At 41.2% G+C, this 16,861-nt stretch overlaps 1 protein-coding gene across 1 annotated transcript in view; it reads left to right on the top strand.

The window, feature by feature from the left end:
• The window catches only part of LOC111656820 (uncharacterized), a 28,564-nt gene that overhangs the window by 897 nt on the left and 10,806 nt on the right, over positions 1–16,861 (top strand). Inside the window, exons 2-48 of the mRNA XM_023408697.2 lie at positions 859–1,004; positions 1,100–1,212; positions 1,306–1,445; positions 1,762–1,985; positions 2,077–2,183; positions 2,268–2,386; positions 2,526–2,661; positions 3,454–3,536; positions 3,653–3,772; positions 3,884–3,985; positions 4,064–4,222; positions 4,346–4,428; positions 4,676–4,820; positions 4,921–4,965; positions 5,083–5,250; positions 6,255–6,374; positions 6,487–6,597; positions 6,704–6,736; positions 6,865–7,002; positions 7,185–7,331; positions 7,422–7,556; positions 7,749–7,906; positions 8,035–8,179; positions 8,312–8,366; positions 8,519–8,585; positions 8,675–8,808; positions 8,886–8,929; positions 9,057–9,230; positions 9,380–9,534; positions 9,711–9,824; positions 9,942–10,057; positions 10,418–10,572; positions 10,654–10,859; positions 10,961–11,138; positions 11,246–11,470; positions 11,703–11,872; positions 11,970–12,040; positions 12,547–12,647; positions 12,768–12,887; positions 13,457–13,594; positions 13,678–13,832; positions 13,972–14,071; positions 14,167–14,402; positions 15,071–15,254; positions 15,426–15,674; positions 15,784–15,966; positions 16,140–16,199. Of these exons, the coding sequence (XP_023264465.1) occupies positions 859–1,004; positions 1,100–1,212; positions 1,306–1,445; positions 1,762–1,985; positions 2,077–2,183; positions 2,268–2,386; positions 2,526–2,661; positions 3,454–3,536; positions 3,653–3,772; positions 3,884–3,985; positions 4,064–4,222; positions 4,346–4,428; positions 4,676–4,820; positions 4,921–4,965; positions 5,083–5,250; positions 6,255–6,374; positions 6,487–6,597; positions 6,704–6,736; positions 6,865–7,002; positions 7,185–7,331; positions 7,422–7,556; positions 7,749–7,906; positions 8,035–8,179; positions 8,312–8,366; positions 8,519–8,585; positions 8,675–8,808; positions 8,886–8,929; positions 9,057–9,230; positions 9,380–9,534; positions 9,711–9,824; positions 9,942–10,057; positions 10,418–10,572; positions 10,654–10,859; positions 10,961–11,138; positions 11,246–11,470; positions 11,703–11,872; positions 11,970–12,040; positions 12,547–12,647; positions 12,768–12,887; positions 13,457–13,594; positions 13,678–13,832; positions 13,972–14,071; positions 14,167–14,402; positions 15,071–15,254; positions 15,426–15,674; positions 15,784–15,966; positions 16,140–16,199 (6,267 nt within the window). The remainder of the gene's footprint in view (positions 1–858; positions 1,005–1,099; positions 1,213–1,305; positions 1,446–1,761; positions 1,986–2,076; positions 2,184–2,267; positions 2,387–2,525; positions 2,662–3,453; positions 3,537–3,652; positions 3,773–3,883; positions 3,986–4,063; positions 4,223–4,345; positions 4,429–4,675; positions 4,821–4,920; positions 4,966–5,082; positions 5,251–6,254; positions 6,375–6,486; positions 6,598–6,703; positions 6,737–6,864; positions 7,003–7,184; positions 7,332–7,421; positions 7,557–7,748; positions 7,907–8,034; positions 8,180–8,311; positions 8,367–8,518; positions 8,586–8,674; positions 8,809–8,885; positions 8,930–9,056; positions 9,231–9,379; positions 9,535–9,710; positions 9,825–9,941; positions 10,058–10,417; positions 10,573–10,653; positions 10,860–10,960; positions 11,139–11,245; positions 11,471–11,702; positions 11,873–11,969; positions 12,041–12,546; positions 12,648–12,767; positions 12,888–13,456; positions 13,595–13,677; positions 13,833–13,971; positions 14,072–14,166; positions 14,403–15,070; positions 15,255–15,425; positions 15,675–15,783; positions 15,967–16,139; positions 16,200–16,861) is intronic.

Genomic DNA, 16,861 nt, shown 5'->3' with positions numbered 1-16,861 from the left:
CATGTTTCAGAAGCCTTATACTGCACAGAAGTGCATTGTTTTAGGTGAGGTGGTAAACTCTCGATTAACACTTCAGCTTCGCTTCAGTTTTCTTGTGGTCTTTCGACCCAGTGAGGATGTGTGCAAAACATGTGACTATAGTGTCTGTAAACTTGTTAAAGTCAAACATTACCCAAAGATTTGTAAGAGGTGTGGAGATTTGACTGACATGGCTGGACTGTGGATCTGTCATGGGACTTTTATGATTGATGTGCATTCAAATGATTCACCAGTTTGGGAAATAACTCATCAACTGAGTAACTTTTTCAACAATCATCAATGAAAAGTAATCAGATTTCTTTTAGTCTGCTCTTCTTCTTGGCTGAACGATGTTCTGCAAGCTGAAGGAATAGCAATTTTTCAAACTACGTTTTTATGTTTTCGAGTGGTTGGATTTTCTAAACACAAACATTTTCATTATATTAGTAGACCTAGATCAATGACCCAAGAAAACTGAAATGTGAGTAGTTAACTGTGGCCTGTGTGGAGCTAAATTTGAGCAAAAAAAAAGAAGCAACTACAACAGCAGTGTGACAGTCAGAATGACCTATCACTGCAATTACATCACAAAATCACTTCTCTTCTTTATGGAGTAACCAGATACACACATTAGGCACACAAGACAAAATAAAATAAGGTATTGAGAATGGAATTTCTTCTAAAAGGAGATTCAAGGTTAAAACTGCCACTCTGCCCTTGTCCTTCTTTGGAGTAACTTTAGTCTTTTGTATTTGTATTTATATGTGCTGCTTCACACATTTACTTTGCTGTGTTACATCTTTTGCAATTAATAATATCATGTTTTGGTTGTATTTTCAGCCCACTGCCAGTGTCAGCAAGGCTGGAGGGAGTATGAGGACAAATGTTACTTCTTTTCAACTGACACAAAGTCATGGATTGAGGCTAATGCTTTTTGTTTGGGGCAGAACAGCAACCTGATGAGCATTCAGGACATTCACGAGAGGGTGAGACATACAAACACACAGAGCGGCAAGATTTGATAAATGTTCTGTTATCATTTCAAACACTGGGTTTATGTATGTTTATGTGTTATTTCCAGCTGTGGGTGAGAACACAAATCAGCACAGAGTACTACTGGATCGGCCTGAATGACCAAGTCACAGAAGGTGCCTGGGAGTGGAGCGATGGGAGTCCTTTTATACCATATCTATCGTATGTAATACTGTTATCACAAAAACATTAAATTCATTAAACTCAGAGTTGAATAAAAGTGTGATTCACAGATTTTTTTTCCTATTGTCTAAGATACTGGATGCAAGGCCAGCCTGATAACTGGGGCGATGAACCTGGGGAGGACTGTGGTCAGGTGGTAGGAAGCAGCTTTGGACAATGGAATGACGAAAACTGCAATGTTAAGAGGAAATACATCTGCAAGCACATCAACCGTAAGTCTGCCCAGTGGGGTCCATAGTGTTAAGAATTTTAAATACTTACTTTATCTCTAAAGCTACCACAGCAGTTAGACCTCAAAGATACACACAGTGCTTTTTGGCGAGTAACACTGAAGGTAAACAGAAACCTTCCAGCACCTTTAACAACAGCAAAGATCAAGCTGTAAATATTTTCATACTAGAGCAACCAAAATTCTTCTCTTTTTTTTCCATATTTCTCACACTCCATTTTTCTTGTTTTTTTTTTTTCTAAATTAACAAAATAATGTTTCTAAACTTGCACAAATATATTTTGGTTCTTCATCCTCAGCCAATCCTAGCCCACAGTGTGACTTAGCCAACGGGTGGAGGCAGTACGGCTCCAATTGCTACAAGCTAAAAGCAGACACAAGGAAGAGCTGGGTCGCAGCCAGACATGACTGCGTGCAGGATGGAGGAGATCTGGTGTCCATCGTCTCTGCAGGAGAAGAGCAATACATTACAGGAACACTGGACCCATCACAGTTTGACATCTGGATTGGATTTTCCACATTGGTGAGAGGAAAACTGAGTAGAATCTCATTCTCTTTGTCATTTGATATTGTATTTGAATACATCAACGTGAAGATGAACTTTGTTCCTTCAGAAATGCAACAAGATCTCATGTCAAGTTGAAGTGGGGAACTCCCAGTTTACCTGGTCTGATGCTACCTCATCAAGCTACACAAACTGGGCTGGTGGTGAACCTACAGTGTAAGATATAATGTCATACACGTGTAATTTAAATGTAGCTATTCATTTGTGCAATCATGGTTTAAATATTGTGTCCTCTGACAGTGATACACAGACTGGCACATGTGGTACAATAATCAAAGATCCAACAGATGAATTTGGGAAATGGAAGTCCCATGTCTGCAGATATGAGCGTCCTTACATGTGTAAACGACCATTGAACAGTAAGCTGGATTGTTTTAGAAATACACAAATATGGTATTACAGTATACATTTACTTGCAGTAGTACAATAATGTTGTGCAAATTCTTTGCTTTTTTGCCTCTAATCTTTTCCTGCTATTCCTCCCTGCCTCACCTCCAGCCATCTGCCCTGCTGGCTGGTTGAGCTTCTCTGGCAGCTGTTATTGGACGGTCAGTAATACCAATCTCTTGACCACCTGGCACCAGGCCTTCACCAAGTGCTCTGATATGGGGGCCCACTTGCTGATTATAAACAGGTAGGGAAGAACAAAATGAAAAGCATTTTGCTTTTAAAGCAAAACTATTCAACTTCTAGAACAGAACAACAAAAATGGTTTTGTAGCTAAAGCCTCAGTTGGTCTGGTAGGAGTAGGCTTTGGTCATTAATTTTTTAGCAAACATTTAAATAGATATTGTTGACATTACAAAACATATGGTTTTATCACAAACGTTAAAGCCTCAAAAATTGATTTTTTTGGTCACTTGGTGCAACATCTAGGAGACATGCAACTCATTCATTAAGATTTTTTGTGATTATAGCCACCTGATGAACATAACTCCAATATTCACTCCACTTTTAGCTCTTATTTGGTGTCCACCAACTCCTGGGTGAAATGTCTGGCCCTCTATCTGCCAAAAGCCCCTCCAGGTTTACCACCAGATGCTAACTTTGTCTGTGTGTAACAGTAGGTTTACTAAGGCTTTTCCACACAAAACAGCTGCCTGTCGTGGGCTGGGAAACCAAAACAGTGAGTTAAAAGAGGCTAAAGCAGGACTGCAGGGTTGGGTGACAATCACGTGTGGGTTTCTCATAATGAGCAAAACCCTTCACACTACACGTAGTCATTTAATCTGTTGTAAATGTAAAATATGATGATTAATCCATCTTCAAACACGAATTACACCTCACCAGAGACATGTTGCATGTTTCCTGCTTGTGGTCCCATTCTATTCACACTTAGTGAGGTCACCTGATGATGGTGTCTTTAAAGCAGCTGATGCAAATGAAGCACAATTCAGTGTGTCATTGTATTGTTCCCCGTGTGCAGTCAAGAAGAACAGTTCTTCATAAATGGGCAACTTCCAGAATTTCACCAAGTGGACATTCCTGACATCTGGATTGGTTTATCAGGTACTCTACAGACTGTATGTCTTGATGTTTACCATTAAACGATCGAAAAAGTGTCATGTTATCATTACAGTGAATGTGATCTGTGAATGAATTCTTCGGTGTTGTGATGTTACCAGACATGGGCCAGGATGGAGATTTCAAATGGGTGGATAAATCCACGATTGAGTTTTCTAACTATGGTCCCGGTTGGCCCAGAAACACTGCAGGTGTCTGGGACTGTGGACAGATCTTCACAGGTAGGACATGCACGCTGCCGTCCTCAAACGTAAAGTGCCACTTTCATATAATTTTAGTTGAAGCTGTCATTGCAAGATGCCAGCGTCAGCTGAGTTCAAATTCTCTTCCAGGAAATTATGACGGCAAGTGGGAAACAACCAACTGCTTCAAGAGCCTGGGTTACATTTGTGAGATGACAGGGGGACAGAATCCGAAACCGACTGCAACTCCTGGTCAGTTGGACTAATAATCCTTTTTTACATCCTGTCATATTAAAGGTGTGTCAATAACGTTTGAATCATTTGCTTCAGATTCCCACTGTGACCCTGGATATTTGTTGTATGGGGACTTCTGCTATCATTTTGAGACTGAGTCAGTGAAAAACTGGCATGATGCTGAGGCTCACTGTAGCAGCGAGCAGGGTCACCTGGCCAGCTTCCACTCACAGGAAGACCTGAGTTTCCTGACTGGTGAGCGACAAAGAGAGCACTCTAGTTCATCCATTATGAAATAATTCAGTGAGGAATTATATAAACATAGATATGTTGTTTGAAATTGAAATTAAATTGCTATTCTTGTTCTTAAATCTGTAGCTCACATGCCAGCAGAGGCCTGGGTGGGTTTGAATGACATCAATGTTGAAAACCAGTTTGTATACACCGATGGAAGTGCTGCAGTAAGTGATGAAGCCCGAAATAATATCAGCCGTTTTAATGCTAAGTAATTCATTCATAATTCCTTTCGTTACACTGTACAAAAGTCTCAAAATGTGTCTTAACCATCTCCATAATCGCAAATATTTGAAAATCTTGGGATTCTTGGGAATATCCTGTTCTTTCCTCGATGTTTCTTTATACACAATGTGTAACTGCTCATGTTAAAGCAACATTTCAACCTGATCTATTTTGTTCTGTGGATCTCAGGACTTCCTTCTGTGGGGGCCCAACCAGCCAGATAACTGGCAGAATAATGAGGACTGTGTGCACCTCAGAGGGATGAATCACCAAGCGCCTGGGAAACTCAATGATGATTCCTGCACTTCCACAAAGGAATACATTTGCAAAAAAGGTCTGATATTCTCATTTGTTACCCTTAATGTTTTATTCATACCCCTCTTGTTACATTCATACAGTATTTTCTAGTTATTCTTTGTCTTGTTTCTCTATAGCCAAGGGACAAGGACCTCCTCCCCAGCCCCCAACATCTGGACCAGGTGAACTTGATACTACACTGATCATTAGACTTCATGTACGGAATGAGACGGATAATATGTGTGTATTTCTCTGGATGTACGCACATATGGGTTGTTTGTGTGTTGTATTTGTTACAGGATGGAATCAGAAATGCGGTTCTTGGATGGCTGACCCTTTTAATGATTACTGCTACCTGTTTAACTACCTGTCGATGAGGACGTGGGCAGAGGCTCGAGCTGACTGTGTCAACCAGGGAGGAGACCTCCTCAGTATCACTGATCCCTTCGAACAGGCCTTCATACAGGGTATGTGACTTTTACATCCTTACTTCACTGGTTCAATTTTCTTTCTACATTTAACCTGTTATTATTGATGTTATTTTATCTATTTTATAGGATTTAAAATATTATGAAAATTTAAATTCTTTGTTGTAGTTGACAGATCAGCACAATCTGTCAGCCTCTATGTGTCAAATAAGGGATGAGGATGACCTTAAGTTAAAGGGTTTCATCAATAACCACCCAATTATTATAGATATATATATTTCTTTCATATATAACTTTTTCATAAAAAATACAACTTTTCTCTCAATATATTGTCTTAACTCTCTAATCTTACACTTCCTTTTTCTTCCATCACTGGTCCTAAAACTCCATCATACTCTAAAAACCTTAGTAGAAGATACATGGAAATCAATCTACTCTCAAAGAACAAAATTAAAATTCAGTTATTTCTCAGTTTGTGTTTTTTTAAAGCCACTACACATACATTTTTTTTCTGCAACTATGGGATCTTCGAAATTATTTTGATGGTTTTGTAGAAAGGTGAGAAAAAATGTAGTGAAAACTGCTCTAGTCTATGTGTTGTTTTCCGACAGTGTGGATCGTCAGAGACAGAGTTGCTGTATGAGTTGGCATCAGTCAACATGCCTTTTTTTGATTCGACCACTAGGGGATGCCAAAAGACATTTTTCAAATTCTTAATTTCACCCCCTGAAAATCGTAGTTAAACTCCAGTGGCTTAACCTCTCACCTTGCTCCAGTGATATACTGTACAGGTATACTCCAGGACACTGTGTCTGACCACACCCAGAAGCTGAAACAGGTTTGAATCTTTCAACCCGACAATGAAACACTGCTTTTCAGCCTGGTGTTCAGTGACTCTTTAGACATAAAGTCTAGTATGTGTGTATGAACATAAACTCTGTGACCATTAAGTTGTCACATGTTATCTTTTGTTTTTTTTTTTTTTTTAAAGTCTGTTAATAAACTTGATTCCCTTTAATTTGTGTTTTGTTGATTCCTCCTAGGTGTGATCCAGGCGAGTCCGACAGGGATCTCTCTGTGGATGGGCGGTCATGACTCCGTCACTGAAGGCGGCTGGGAGTGGACAGATGGCTCTCCTTTCAGATACATTCGCTGGAGTGCAGGTTAATATAAACCCAAATAAATTCTGCACGATATCTGTGAGAATGTATCCAGAAAAAATACATACATGAGGATTATTATCTTGCAAAACAATGGCCTCGTCTTTCTTCACAGGTAACCCAGACAACTATCAAGGTGAAGACTGCCTGTCTATATATATTAACGGTGGCTACTGGAATGACGACAACTGTGAGTACAAAAGAGGATACATCTGTGAGCGGAGAGGTGAGACATGCTGCTGGAGTTGCTGTTGTTGACACTTATAAATTGAAAATGAAGGCAATAGTATTGACACATGTTGGTAACATCATACTCATGTTTCCTCTTTCAGGAAACACCCCTGAGCCTCCTCCACCTCATGATGGTAAAGAAACCTCACTTTGAAGCCACAATTACAGTATATATGATATGATCAGTTATATTTTCACTGCAAGTATCTACAGATGACTTAAAGCATAGATTAATTTCACTGTCAAATACTTTCTGCTGCAGGTTTCATGACGGCGCTGGTGTGCCAGGATTCCTCCGCTGTCCTTCACTGTCCACATGAAAGTGTAATTAACATCCAGTCTGCTTTCTACGGACGAAAAAGTGATGACATCTGTCCACACCTGGATGGATCAGGAGGAGGTGCTGTACATTAGGGGACTCAAATGGAGAAACTGTTGTATTTGTTGGCAAAAAATTAAATAAGTAAATGCTTCTTTTAATCTTCATCTGCAACCATCTGTCAGTGTGTATCATTGCCTTTAAATAATAAGTATGATCTATATTGTTGTATGCTTAACTAAAAGATCATCACTTTCCTGTAGGAAGCTGCACAGTGGAAGGTATCCTTCCTTACTATAGAAAGGCGTGTGACAACCGACCCTATTGCTTTGCGTATGCCCATACCGACGTAGACCCCTGTCCTACTGTTTCCAAATATCTCGAGATCGTCTACAGCTGTGAACAAAAAGGTAGGCTCTTTCATTCTTGTTCTTCTCCTAGAGATCTCTGAAACTGGTGAAGTTATCTACAGTAATGTTTTGTGATATGGCTGCTTTCAGTGTGTCTGCATGGCCTGGGTGTCGAGGATGGAAACATCACAAACTCCCAGCTCTCCGCTTCCTCCTCCATTGGTTCATTCACTCCGGACAAAGCCCGTTTGAATGGGAATTCCTGCTGGATGCCTTCAGGAAGCTGTACGTACCAACCCAGCGGTCACACGTACAAAATAATATCTTAATCCATAATTAATGGTGAACACAGAGTTCCGATTTTTGGCAAAAATACCTCCATCTTTATTTGAAGCTGAAGTTCTGTTATGTCAAAAAATGTCCTGAACTGGTGTCTTCACATTAACCTTATACTACATTTAATCTCTCCTCTTCCAGCAACCTCGAGCTGGATCCAAGTGAACCTGGGCCAGACCAGAAAGGTAACAGGGATAGTAATCCAGGGTTGTCCTCAAAACGACCGCTGGGTCACTAAGTTTAAGATCCAGCACAGTTTGGACGGAACAACGTGGACTGATTACACAGCTGATGGTCAAGTGAGTAAGCAGAGACTACTGTTAACATCGACCCTGAATATCGCCAAGTGCTCAAGTTGAACTACCTGTCAAAGGCAAACTGTGAGAGACGTTAACAGGCTGTCATTCTGGATTTCCCTGATTTCCAGTTTTTCCCAGGTGCAACAGACAGGAACACTCCTGAAACCCAGCTGCTGGGTACGCCTGTGTCAGCTCAGTACGTCCGCATCCTCCCGCTGGAGTTCAGTGGTCAGGCAGGCCTTCGCTTTGATATCTTAGGATGCACCCCTGACTGTAAGGAAACTGGTGTTACTTCCAAACTCCAAAAAAGTGTATTTTATCATTGGTCAAAATCTGCTGTGATACTGTCCTGTGCTTTCACATATAAACACTGATGGTCCATAATGAATCATTGTGGTTCAACAGATGCGATAACGTGCGCTAACAAGCCCAACTTCAACTTTGCCAATGATCGAATGACGTGAGTAAAACCTGGAATCATATTTTTACATATAGTGATGTACTGTTTATTATATGTTACAGCTATATCATCTGGTTTGTGTGATAATTATATTTTTGTGATATTTCCATCCATTATACAGTCTGATGCTATGATTCTCACGTGTCTTTCAGTGTCCACTGTCCAGCAGGCTGTGCCAACGCTAATTACAAAGTGTATGGCACTTCGGTATATCGTGGGGTAGGTTTACTGTGATTTTTCTGTTTAATCAATATCACAACCCCTGCACAGTGCTAATTTAGAATCTAACACATAATTCTTTGTAACAGGACTCAAACATCTGTGCAGCAGCTATCCATGCTGGAGTGATACTAAATGACATTGGAGGAGACTGCACCTTGTTGAAAGCTCCAGGACAGGGCTTCTATGCTGGCTCTAGCAGGCATGGCATCACCTCGAGACAGTAAGTAGGATTTTTTCTTAATAAATTTTTTCTTGTGTATTATGCCCAATTTAATAACAATTCATTCATTTCTACAGATTCAATGGAAACTATGCTGTATCATACGCTTTTGCTGATGGGGGTGAGTTGACATGCATTTATAATCCTTTAAATTAATCTCTTTTCTCTAAGCACACACCATTTTTTAAATAAAATGTGAGCTTTTTTTGTCTTACTCTCACTGTTTTTCCTTTCCCCCTCTCCTGCAGAGCTGAGGTGTTCAGGGCCTGACTGGTTTGAGTTTGGAGAGTTCTGCTACAAACCTTTTGGAGACAGAAAGACGTGGCACAATGCCCAGGACAGCTGCAGGAGTGAGGGTGCTGAACTCATGTCCATCCTCTCAATGACGGAGCAGAGCTGGCTGGAAAGCTACTTGTACCTGGGTATGGATCTAGAAAAATGAAAGAAAGCAGAAAGGAGGAGAAGTAAAGGTTTAGGAAATACTTAAAATCAGTCAGTTGATTACTGTGTTCCTGATGGCATATATGAATTGCTTCAAGTTTTTTTTTGGGGGGGGGCTTGTCCTTTACAGCCACCACTGATGTGTGGACTGGTCTGAATGACCTCTTCGTGCCTGGCATGTTCTCCTGGTCTGACGAAAACATGGTGACCTTCACCTACTGGGCTCCAGGGGAACCCAACAACCACGATGGGTTCCATGAAGACTGTGTTGAGATGTTACACCAGGTGAAACTGATGACAAATAGTCTTAAACACCAGTAAAATACATTCTACACTTCAGGTGCATTAGCTAAAACTCAACCTAAATGTACACCTAATGAAAAAGAAAATCAAATGCACACATTACTGATTCTTTGCAGTGAATTGAACTCATTTATAGGTTGATTTCATCTTTGTTTCAGACTGGCCGATGGAACGACGTGTCCTGCACAGAGCTTAATACCTACATATGCAAAGCGCCCAAAGCACATTACCCACTACCCTCTGTAAAACCCACTGTATACGGATGTCCTCAGGTACCCCATGTTTTATATTCCAGTTTTCTTTTTAAGCATAGTCTGATTTACAAAAGTCTTAATGTGAGTGCTACAGTGCATGTTGTGTGTATGGCTCATGTCTCCACATCGTGTCAGGGATGGGATGCATTCGGATACTCCTGCTACTTAATGGAGGAGACTGCCAGGAGCTGGTCTGATGCTAAGGCCTTCTGCAAAGAGCAGGATGGCTTCCTGCTGCATATTGGAGACATGTAAGTCAAGTTATTCAAATAGCAGAGATGTGTATCAGCAAGAAATCCCTATCAGTGCAAATACCTCCACTCTACATATTCTATATCCTGATTCCAGAGTGCATACTATATGTGCCCCTGGTTATGGTCTCCAGTCTCTCAGTTAATCCAAGTGTAGCAGTAGAAGTATATAGAAGTATATACAAAAAAACTTTCTTGTTACTTACAGTGGGTTCAGACAATATTCAGACCCATTCACTTTTTTCACATTTCATTAATTTGTATGTTTAATTTTAAATGGATAAAACCGAGACTCTCATTTACGATTTCTACTATACTGACAGATTTCCAGTAAACTGTCTCCTCTGTGTTTCGCTGCAGTTATGAGCAGGCACATTTTACAGTGGCGTTGGCAGGAAAGACTGGTTTGTGGTGGATTGGCCTGCGTGCTCACGGAGGGATAACTGGAGGGGTGGACTACATCTGGGACAACGGCTCACCTCTCAGCTTCACTCACTGGGACAGAGACCAGCCAGGTACACACCTAACACCAAGCCCGACAGGACAGGACAATATATACACATCCGAGAAAACACTGATCATCTTTTTGTCTCCAGATAGCGGGGATGGTACTTGTGTGGCTATGACAACGGGTCAGGTTGGTGGTTTCTGGGATGACAAGCAGTGCTCAGAGAAATACGCCTTCATCTGTGAGAAATACAGGCCTGACATCACCCCGCCCACAAAACCCCCAACTCCTCCTCCTGCACATGGCTGTGCTGATAGCTGGACGGCCCTGCCTCACTTCAGGAATTGCTACAAGGTACGTAAGGCAGTGAGTTAAACATGACCATGAGTCTCTGCAGGGTCCATTAGGTCAGTGGTCTGTTTTCCACTGCTGATTCATTGCCTGATTTATTGCAGCTCTTCCACAACGTAGACTGGTCCATGAAGAAGAGCTGGGGAGCAGCAAATGAGGACTGTGTTGCCAGAGGAGCAAACCTGGTCAGCATCCACAATCAGGAGGAGGAAGAGTTCCTGTCTCTGTACAGCAAAGCCAGCAGCAAGTGGATTGGCCTCAAGCATAACCCCACAGAGGGAGGTGGGTATAATGTGTGTTTTATAGAGTGAGCCCTGGTGGAAGCTAATTGGGATTTAAATAAATAAATGAATACACAAAAAAAGTTGATGATTATTCCAATGTCCCAGGTTACACTTGGAGTGACGGAACACCTCTGTCCCACACCAACTGGGGTCCCGGGGAACCGAACAACCATGAGGGCCGTGAGGAGTGTGTAGAGATGGTGAGCAGCACCAATGGGACCTACTCCTCGTGGAACGATCTCAACTGTGACGCTCACCAGGACTGGATATGCATGATCGCTAAAGGAAAGGACCCCATTGTGCCCCCAGTGCCCCCACCTCCTATCCCTGGTAAAGTGCCCCCACAATGCACCTGTCCTTGTCCACAAGACAAGTCATGTTTTTGTTATTCTAATGAACCTGAGCTATTTTGAACTTGAATTTAGAGCTGAGGTAGCTTTCTGAAGGAAACTTGCATAAAATCTTGGACATTTTAAAATGTGAAGTCTCGTGAGAGAGAAGCATGAAATTGTGAGCCAGTCACAATATCACCATGTGTGTAATCTCATGTGTCAACCTTCAGCTCCCGACTGCGGAACCAACGTTGGCTGGAGGAAGAACAACAACATCTGTTACTACTACAACGACACGGACATCGTGGACTTCTACATAGCTGTGAAGCGCTGCTACGCCGAGAAGGCCACACTCGTCTCCATCCTCAACAAAGACGAACAGGCATATGTAAACACCATGGTATGCCTTTTATTTATTTATTTTTAATTTCTTCAGAGGGAATAAAGAGTAGAGTATGTTGTAAGTAAAAGTAAAATATATTTGTATTTTCTTGCAGGTGGGGACAGGGCAGGTTTCTGCAGCCTGGATCGGAATGAGGATGTTTGGCATTGCTAGTGGACAATACATGTGTGTATATTCCTAAGTAATATCCTAAGTTATTGGAATTCAGTTGAGGTGAAAATGAAAGGAAAATCTCTCCAAATTTAGAATTCACATTATTTTTTATTATATCGCACAGTCCAGTTTTTTCTAATTTGAACCTGTCTTTCCTTAATCTGAGCAGCAGAATGACCCAACTGTGTCGTGGATGTCATTAGAGACAAATCCTGCAGCTGCTCAATAGAGAGTGAATAATGAAGCAGGCGCTAGGACACTTGAATTTACAGGGATGTGAAGACATTTTTCAATTCATAGCTGGAAAATCTGTATTCAGATCGAACTGATTTGGATGAAACATCTCACATTTAAGTCTAAGTCGTCATCAGTGTACAAATGTGTCACCTCTTCTAAGTACAGTTAAAAAGTAAAATTATGTGAATACCACACTGTAAGTTCTGCTTCAGAGATGATTTTCCTTTTGTGATGTACATGCAAAAGGTGAATAATGAGATTTCTCTGTTTTATTTGCACAGGTGGGTGGACCTTTCCCCCGTGACATACACTCACTGGGGGCCAGGTGAGCCCAACAATGCCAACGGCGAGGAACAGTGTGTTCAGATGAACAGACATCAAGGTACCGAAACTCCACTCACTGGACAATTAAGGCCGTATAGATCTGGTTATTTACTGTGCATGTTTATGGAGCACACACTCCCCTGCTGGTGATATTTACTCTGAACTCTGGTTTGTTAAGGTGGATGGAACGATGCCAACTGTGGCAGGGCTGGAGCAGGTTATGTTTGCAAGAAGTCCCCTGGAGATGTCCACACCCCTCCTCCACCCACACAGCCCTGGGAGGGCAACTGCCCTGCAGGTAAAATACAAATTTTACATATAAATATAAAACAAGAATTCTTTATTTATTAAAACATGTGGGTTATATGTTGATAGATGTGTAATCACCAATAAGTGTAAAATTTACTCCTGTTTCAGTAACGTTGAATTTGTCAACCAGACCATTTATACCAAGATAACTATTTCTTTTATTTCTTAGACTTTGCTGGCAATGCATAAATCAGGAATCAGAACTGTTTTGTGGCTACTTTGCTTTGTGGATTTTTATGCTTTTTTGCACCGATGTGGTGAAGTACCTTGATTTGTAAGGTACTGAATTAACAAAAAACATGACATCTGTGTCTGGTTAATGTCTCTGTTAACTCTTTATTAATTGCAATAACATATACCGTAATGACCTGATATCAGATGAACATGAGCAGCCTGTCCCACCTTACCCTCTTTGCTCATGGTATTTATTTCACATATACAAATGCCTCTGTACAGGAGCCAAGCTGTACCTGTACTGTGGCTTTTAAGTGTTACCTGTGAACATCCTTGAAATATAATGCAACCTATTTAACTTCCTTTTTCCTTCCTTCCCTGCAGGCTGGATGCGTTTCAGGGATAAGTGCTTCATGTTCAAAGGGAAGAAAAATGATATTAAAGCCAACTGGTCTTACGCTCGGACTTGGTGCAAAGAGCAAGGGGGAGAGTTGGCAGTTATCGATGACCAATATGAGAATGGTAAGTTCAGCAGATAAGTACCATATAGAAGAATTCATCAGTCCTGTGGCTCCAGTTTAGAGTATTTTGATCCTCTTCTCTAGACTTTGTGTCCAGTTACCTGAGGGACCTGGAGCTCCCCACGTGGATCGGTCTGTCAGATCTCTTGGTTGAGAATCAGTACGCCTGGAGTGACGGGGTCAGCCCAGTGCTGTACACCAACTGGAATGACAAGGAGCCCAACAATGCAGGAGGAACGGTGAGGAGTTTTTTTAATGATAAGAAGAGTAAAGCATATGGGAACTATTATGAATCTGAGGCAGGACTAAAAATTACACACTGCACTTGAAAAGGACACGTTAACAGTTAGCTTTAAGCTTTCTTGTCATGCTCAACAGGAACACTGTGTGGCAATGACTCACAACCCACTGGTGAGTGGCAAGTGGAACGATGACGCCTGTCACAAGGATCATAGCTTCGTCTGCTACAGGAAGAAATGTCAGTAAACAGAAATTACAGAAAACATTTCAAACAAAGTTAAATCCATGTTCAGGCCTGACTTTATTATATTTCTCCATCTGCCTCCACATCAGCGAGCAGCATCAACCCTCCACCCCCAACCAAGAGCCCCTGCCCAGCTGACTACATCTCCTGGTACCAGAACTGCTACAAGCTGGTGGAGGAGCCGGCGACCTGGGACACAGCTCAAACGGCCTGCAGCCAGCAGGGAGGCAACCTGGCCAGCATCGACATGAGCTACGACCAGGCCTTCGTCGCAGGAGTGGTGCTGCAGGGCAAAGCTGACGCCTGGATCGGACTCAAGCGCAAGGTGCCGTCAGGGGAAAATGCACAACAGTCAAACTACCTACAAATTAAAAAAAGACATTAAAGTCCCCAGAAACTTAAACTTAATATTTATCTTGTATAAGAACAATTAAAGTTAAAAACAACCCTAGGAGTTCTTTATTTAAGTCAAAACAAACAACCCACCGTCAGTAAAAGTACCAATAAAATACTCCATTGCCAGAAGAAGTCCTAGTGTGAAAATCCTACTTAAGTAAAGTATAGTAGCATTATCAGCAAAATATACTCAAAGTATGAAAAGTAAAAAAAAAAATTATTTTCCTAACCACTTCTCCTTGAAGGAAAGATGTTAATGAGAATTTGTAAGGACTCAGGAAAAGACAAGAGGAGAGAAAATATGACTGCATTTACACTAGGATTTTTTTCTTCAAAAAAACAAAAACAACAACTTTATTTATAACCACAAAAAGAAAATAACACAGAAGTGTTGTACAGAAGAATTTCTTTGTGCTGCAAGTATCACAAATGACACAACATTCACCTCCTTTGTGTGGGGTTGGAGGCTGAAATCCTGCAGAGGATTGCTGTAGTTAATTCAACCAAAACTATTAGTAAGGATAGACTTCATGGGGGAAATTCATAGGAATAGGAATTTTGTGAACCTGTCCAAGCTTATATTGTCTTGTAATGCAGGATGACGGCTCCTACATGTGGACAGATGGCTGGCCGATTTTTTTCACTCAGTGGGGACCAGGAGAGCCGAGCAACATCAAGGATGAGGGTTGCGTGAGTATGCATGCGTCTCGTGTGTTCCATGGGACTTGGAACGACACCAAGTGTGACCAGGCAAAACCCTACATCTGCAAGATCTCTTCAGGTACAACTCAACTGAACTGAACACTGCTTTTTCCTCCCTTTTCCTCCTGACTAGTTTTCTCTAGTCTTTGTTTTAGATCCATAATGATCCATTATGTTTGAGAAAAAAAAGCTTAATTTACAGTCTAAAGCTTGCAGCGCTGTTGATTATGTAACTTTTATCTTTTCACAGAAAAACCGCCGCCAACTCCTGCCCCTGGTGATGGGAAGTGTCTGCCTTTCTGGGTCCCCTACGGTCGCTACTGTTACTATGTCTACAACGAGCAGCAGGGCTTCTCCTGGCCGGACTCTCGACACTACTGTCAGTCGATCAGGGCAGAGCTGGTGTCCATCCACAGCAGAGCGGAGGTGGAGTTCATCAGGAACCTCAACTACACTAAACGTCACAATGTCTGGATCGGACTCACCAGGGACCGCAACTGTGAGTGTAGAACAATGATTCTGATGTTGTTTCATGGGCAGTCACTATAAAACAGCTTTGAGGTGGAATTACACATACATGCTGGAACCTTTATATGTTATGTTTTCAGTTGGATGGGGCTGGACAGATAGGACGTCTCTGGGCTTCCTGAACTGGGCTCCTGGTGAGCCCAATTCAGCCTTTCACCCTGGGGATGTGGCCGAGGAGAACTGTGTGGAGATGTATGGTGATGGACGCTGGAATGACAACAACTGCCTGCAGAAGAGAGGTTTTGCGTGCCGTCACCGCCAGTGTAAGGAAAAGTTTTATATTTTAATGAAATACAAAAGGCTGTGGGTTCATTTCTGCAGCTTTCCTTCTGATTTTCAAAGCTCTGAGGAAATATTCAAATGTAGTAGAAAAGATTTCAACTGGGATATGCCAAGAAGCTGACTAACAACTCCTCCTTGTAAAACTCTCTTTCAGACTATACAACAGATGATGGCGGTAATCCTATTTTCCCCACAGATGGTCCAGGTATCAACCGTAAGTGTCATTAAGTGCCGAACACAATTTCCTTACAATTTGGGAGTTACCTTTACTTTAGTCTAGATCTGTCCCAATGCCCACACAGTAGAGAGATTAATCTGCATTTAACAGGCATGATGAAATTAATACCGCATGAAGAACTTTGACTTTATGACATGTTAATAGAGGTAGATTGTTTCAATATTATTTATGTTAACACATCAACAATCCGCAAGTAAATTTGTAATCTGTAAATAAAAAACACCTTCCACAAGAAATAAGGAACAAGAAATATATTTGCAAATTCTATGACTTTCTGATGCCATACTATACTATGACGTTTTATGACATAATATACGATGATGTTTTTTGACAATTTTATGCCATAATATACTATGATGTTTTTTGACAATTTTTTGCCATACTATACTATGACGTTTTTAACAATTTTATGCCATACTATACAATGACGTTTTTGACAATTTTATGACATAATATACTATTACGTTTTTTGACAATTTTATGCCATACTATACTATAACGTTTTTTGACAATTTTATGCCTTACTATACTATGAGGTTTTATGCCATACTATTCTGTGACGTTTTTTGACAATTTTATGCCATACCATACTATGACGTTTTTTGACAATTTTATGACATAATATACTATGATGGTTT

Source organism: Seriola lalandi, unplaced genomic scaffold (assembly GCF_002814215.2).
Source record: "Seriola lalandi dorsalis isolate HSWRI2012SDOR001 ecotype SW California unplaced genomic scaffold, Sedor1 jcf7180002054370, whole genome shotgun sequence".
Taxonomy (NCBI): Eukaryota; Metazoa; Chordata; class Actinopteri; order Carangiformes; family Carangidae; genus Seriola; species Seriola lalandi.
Note: the sequence above shows the minus strand (reverse complement) of the source record. Positions and strands in the feature narration are given on the sequence as shown.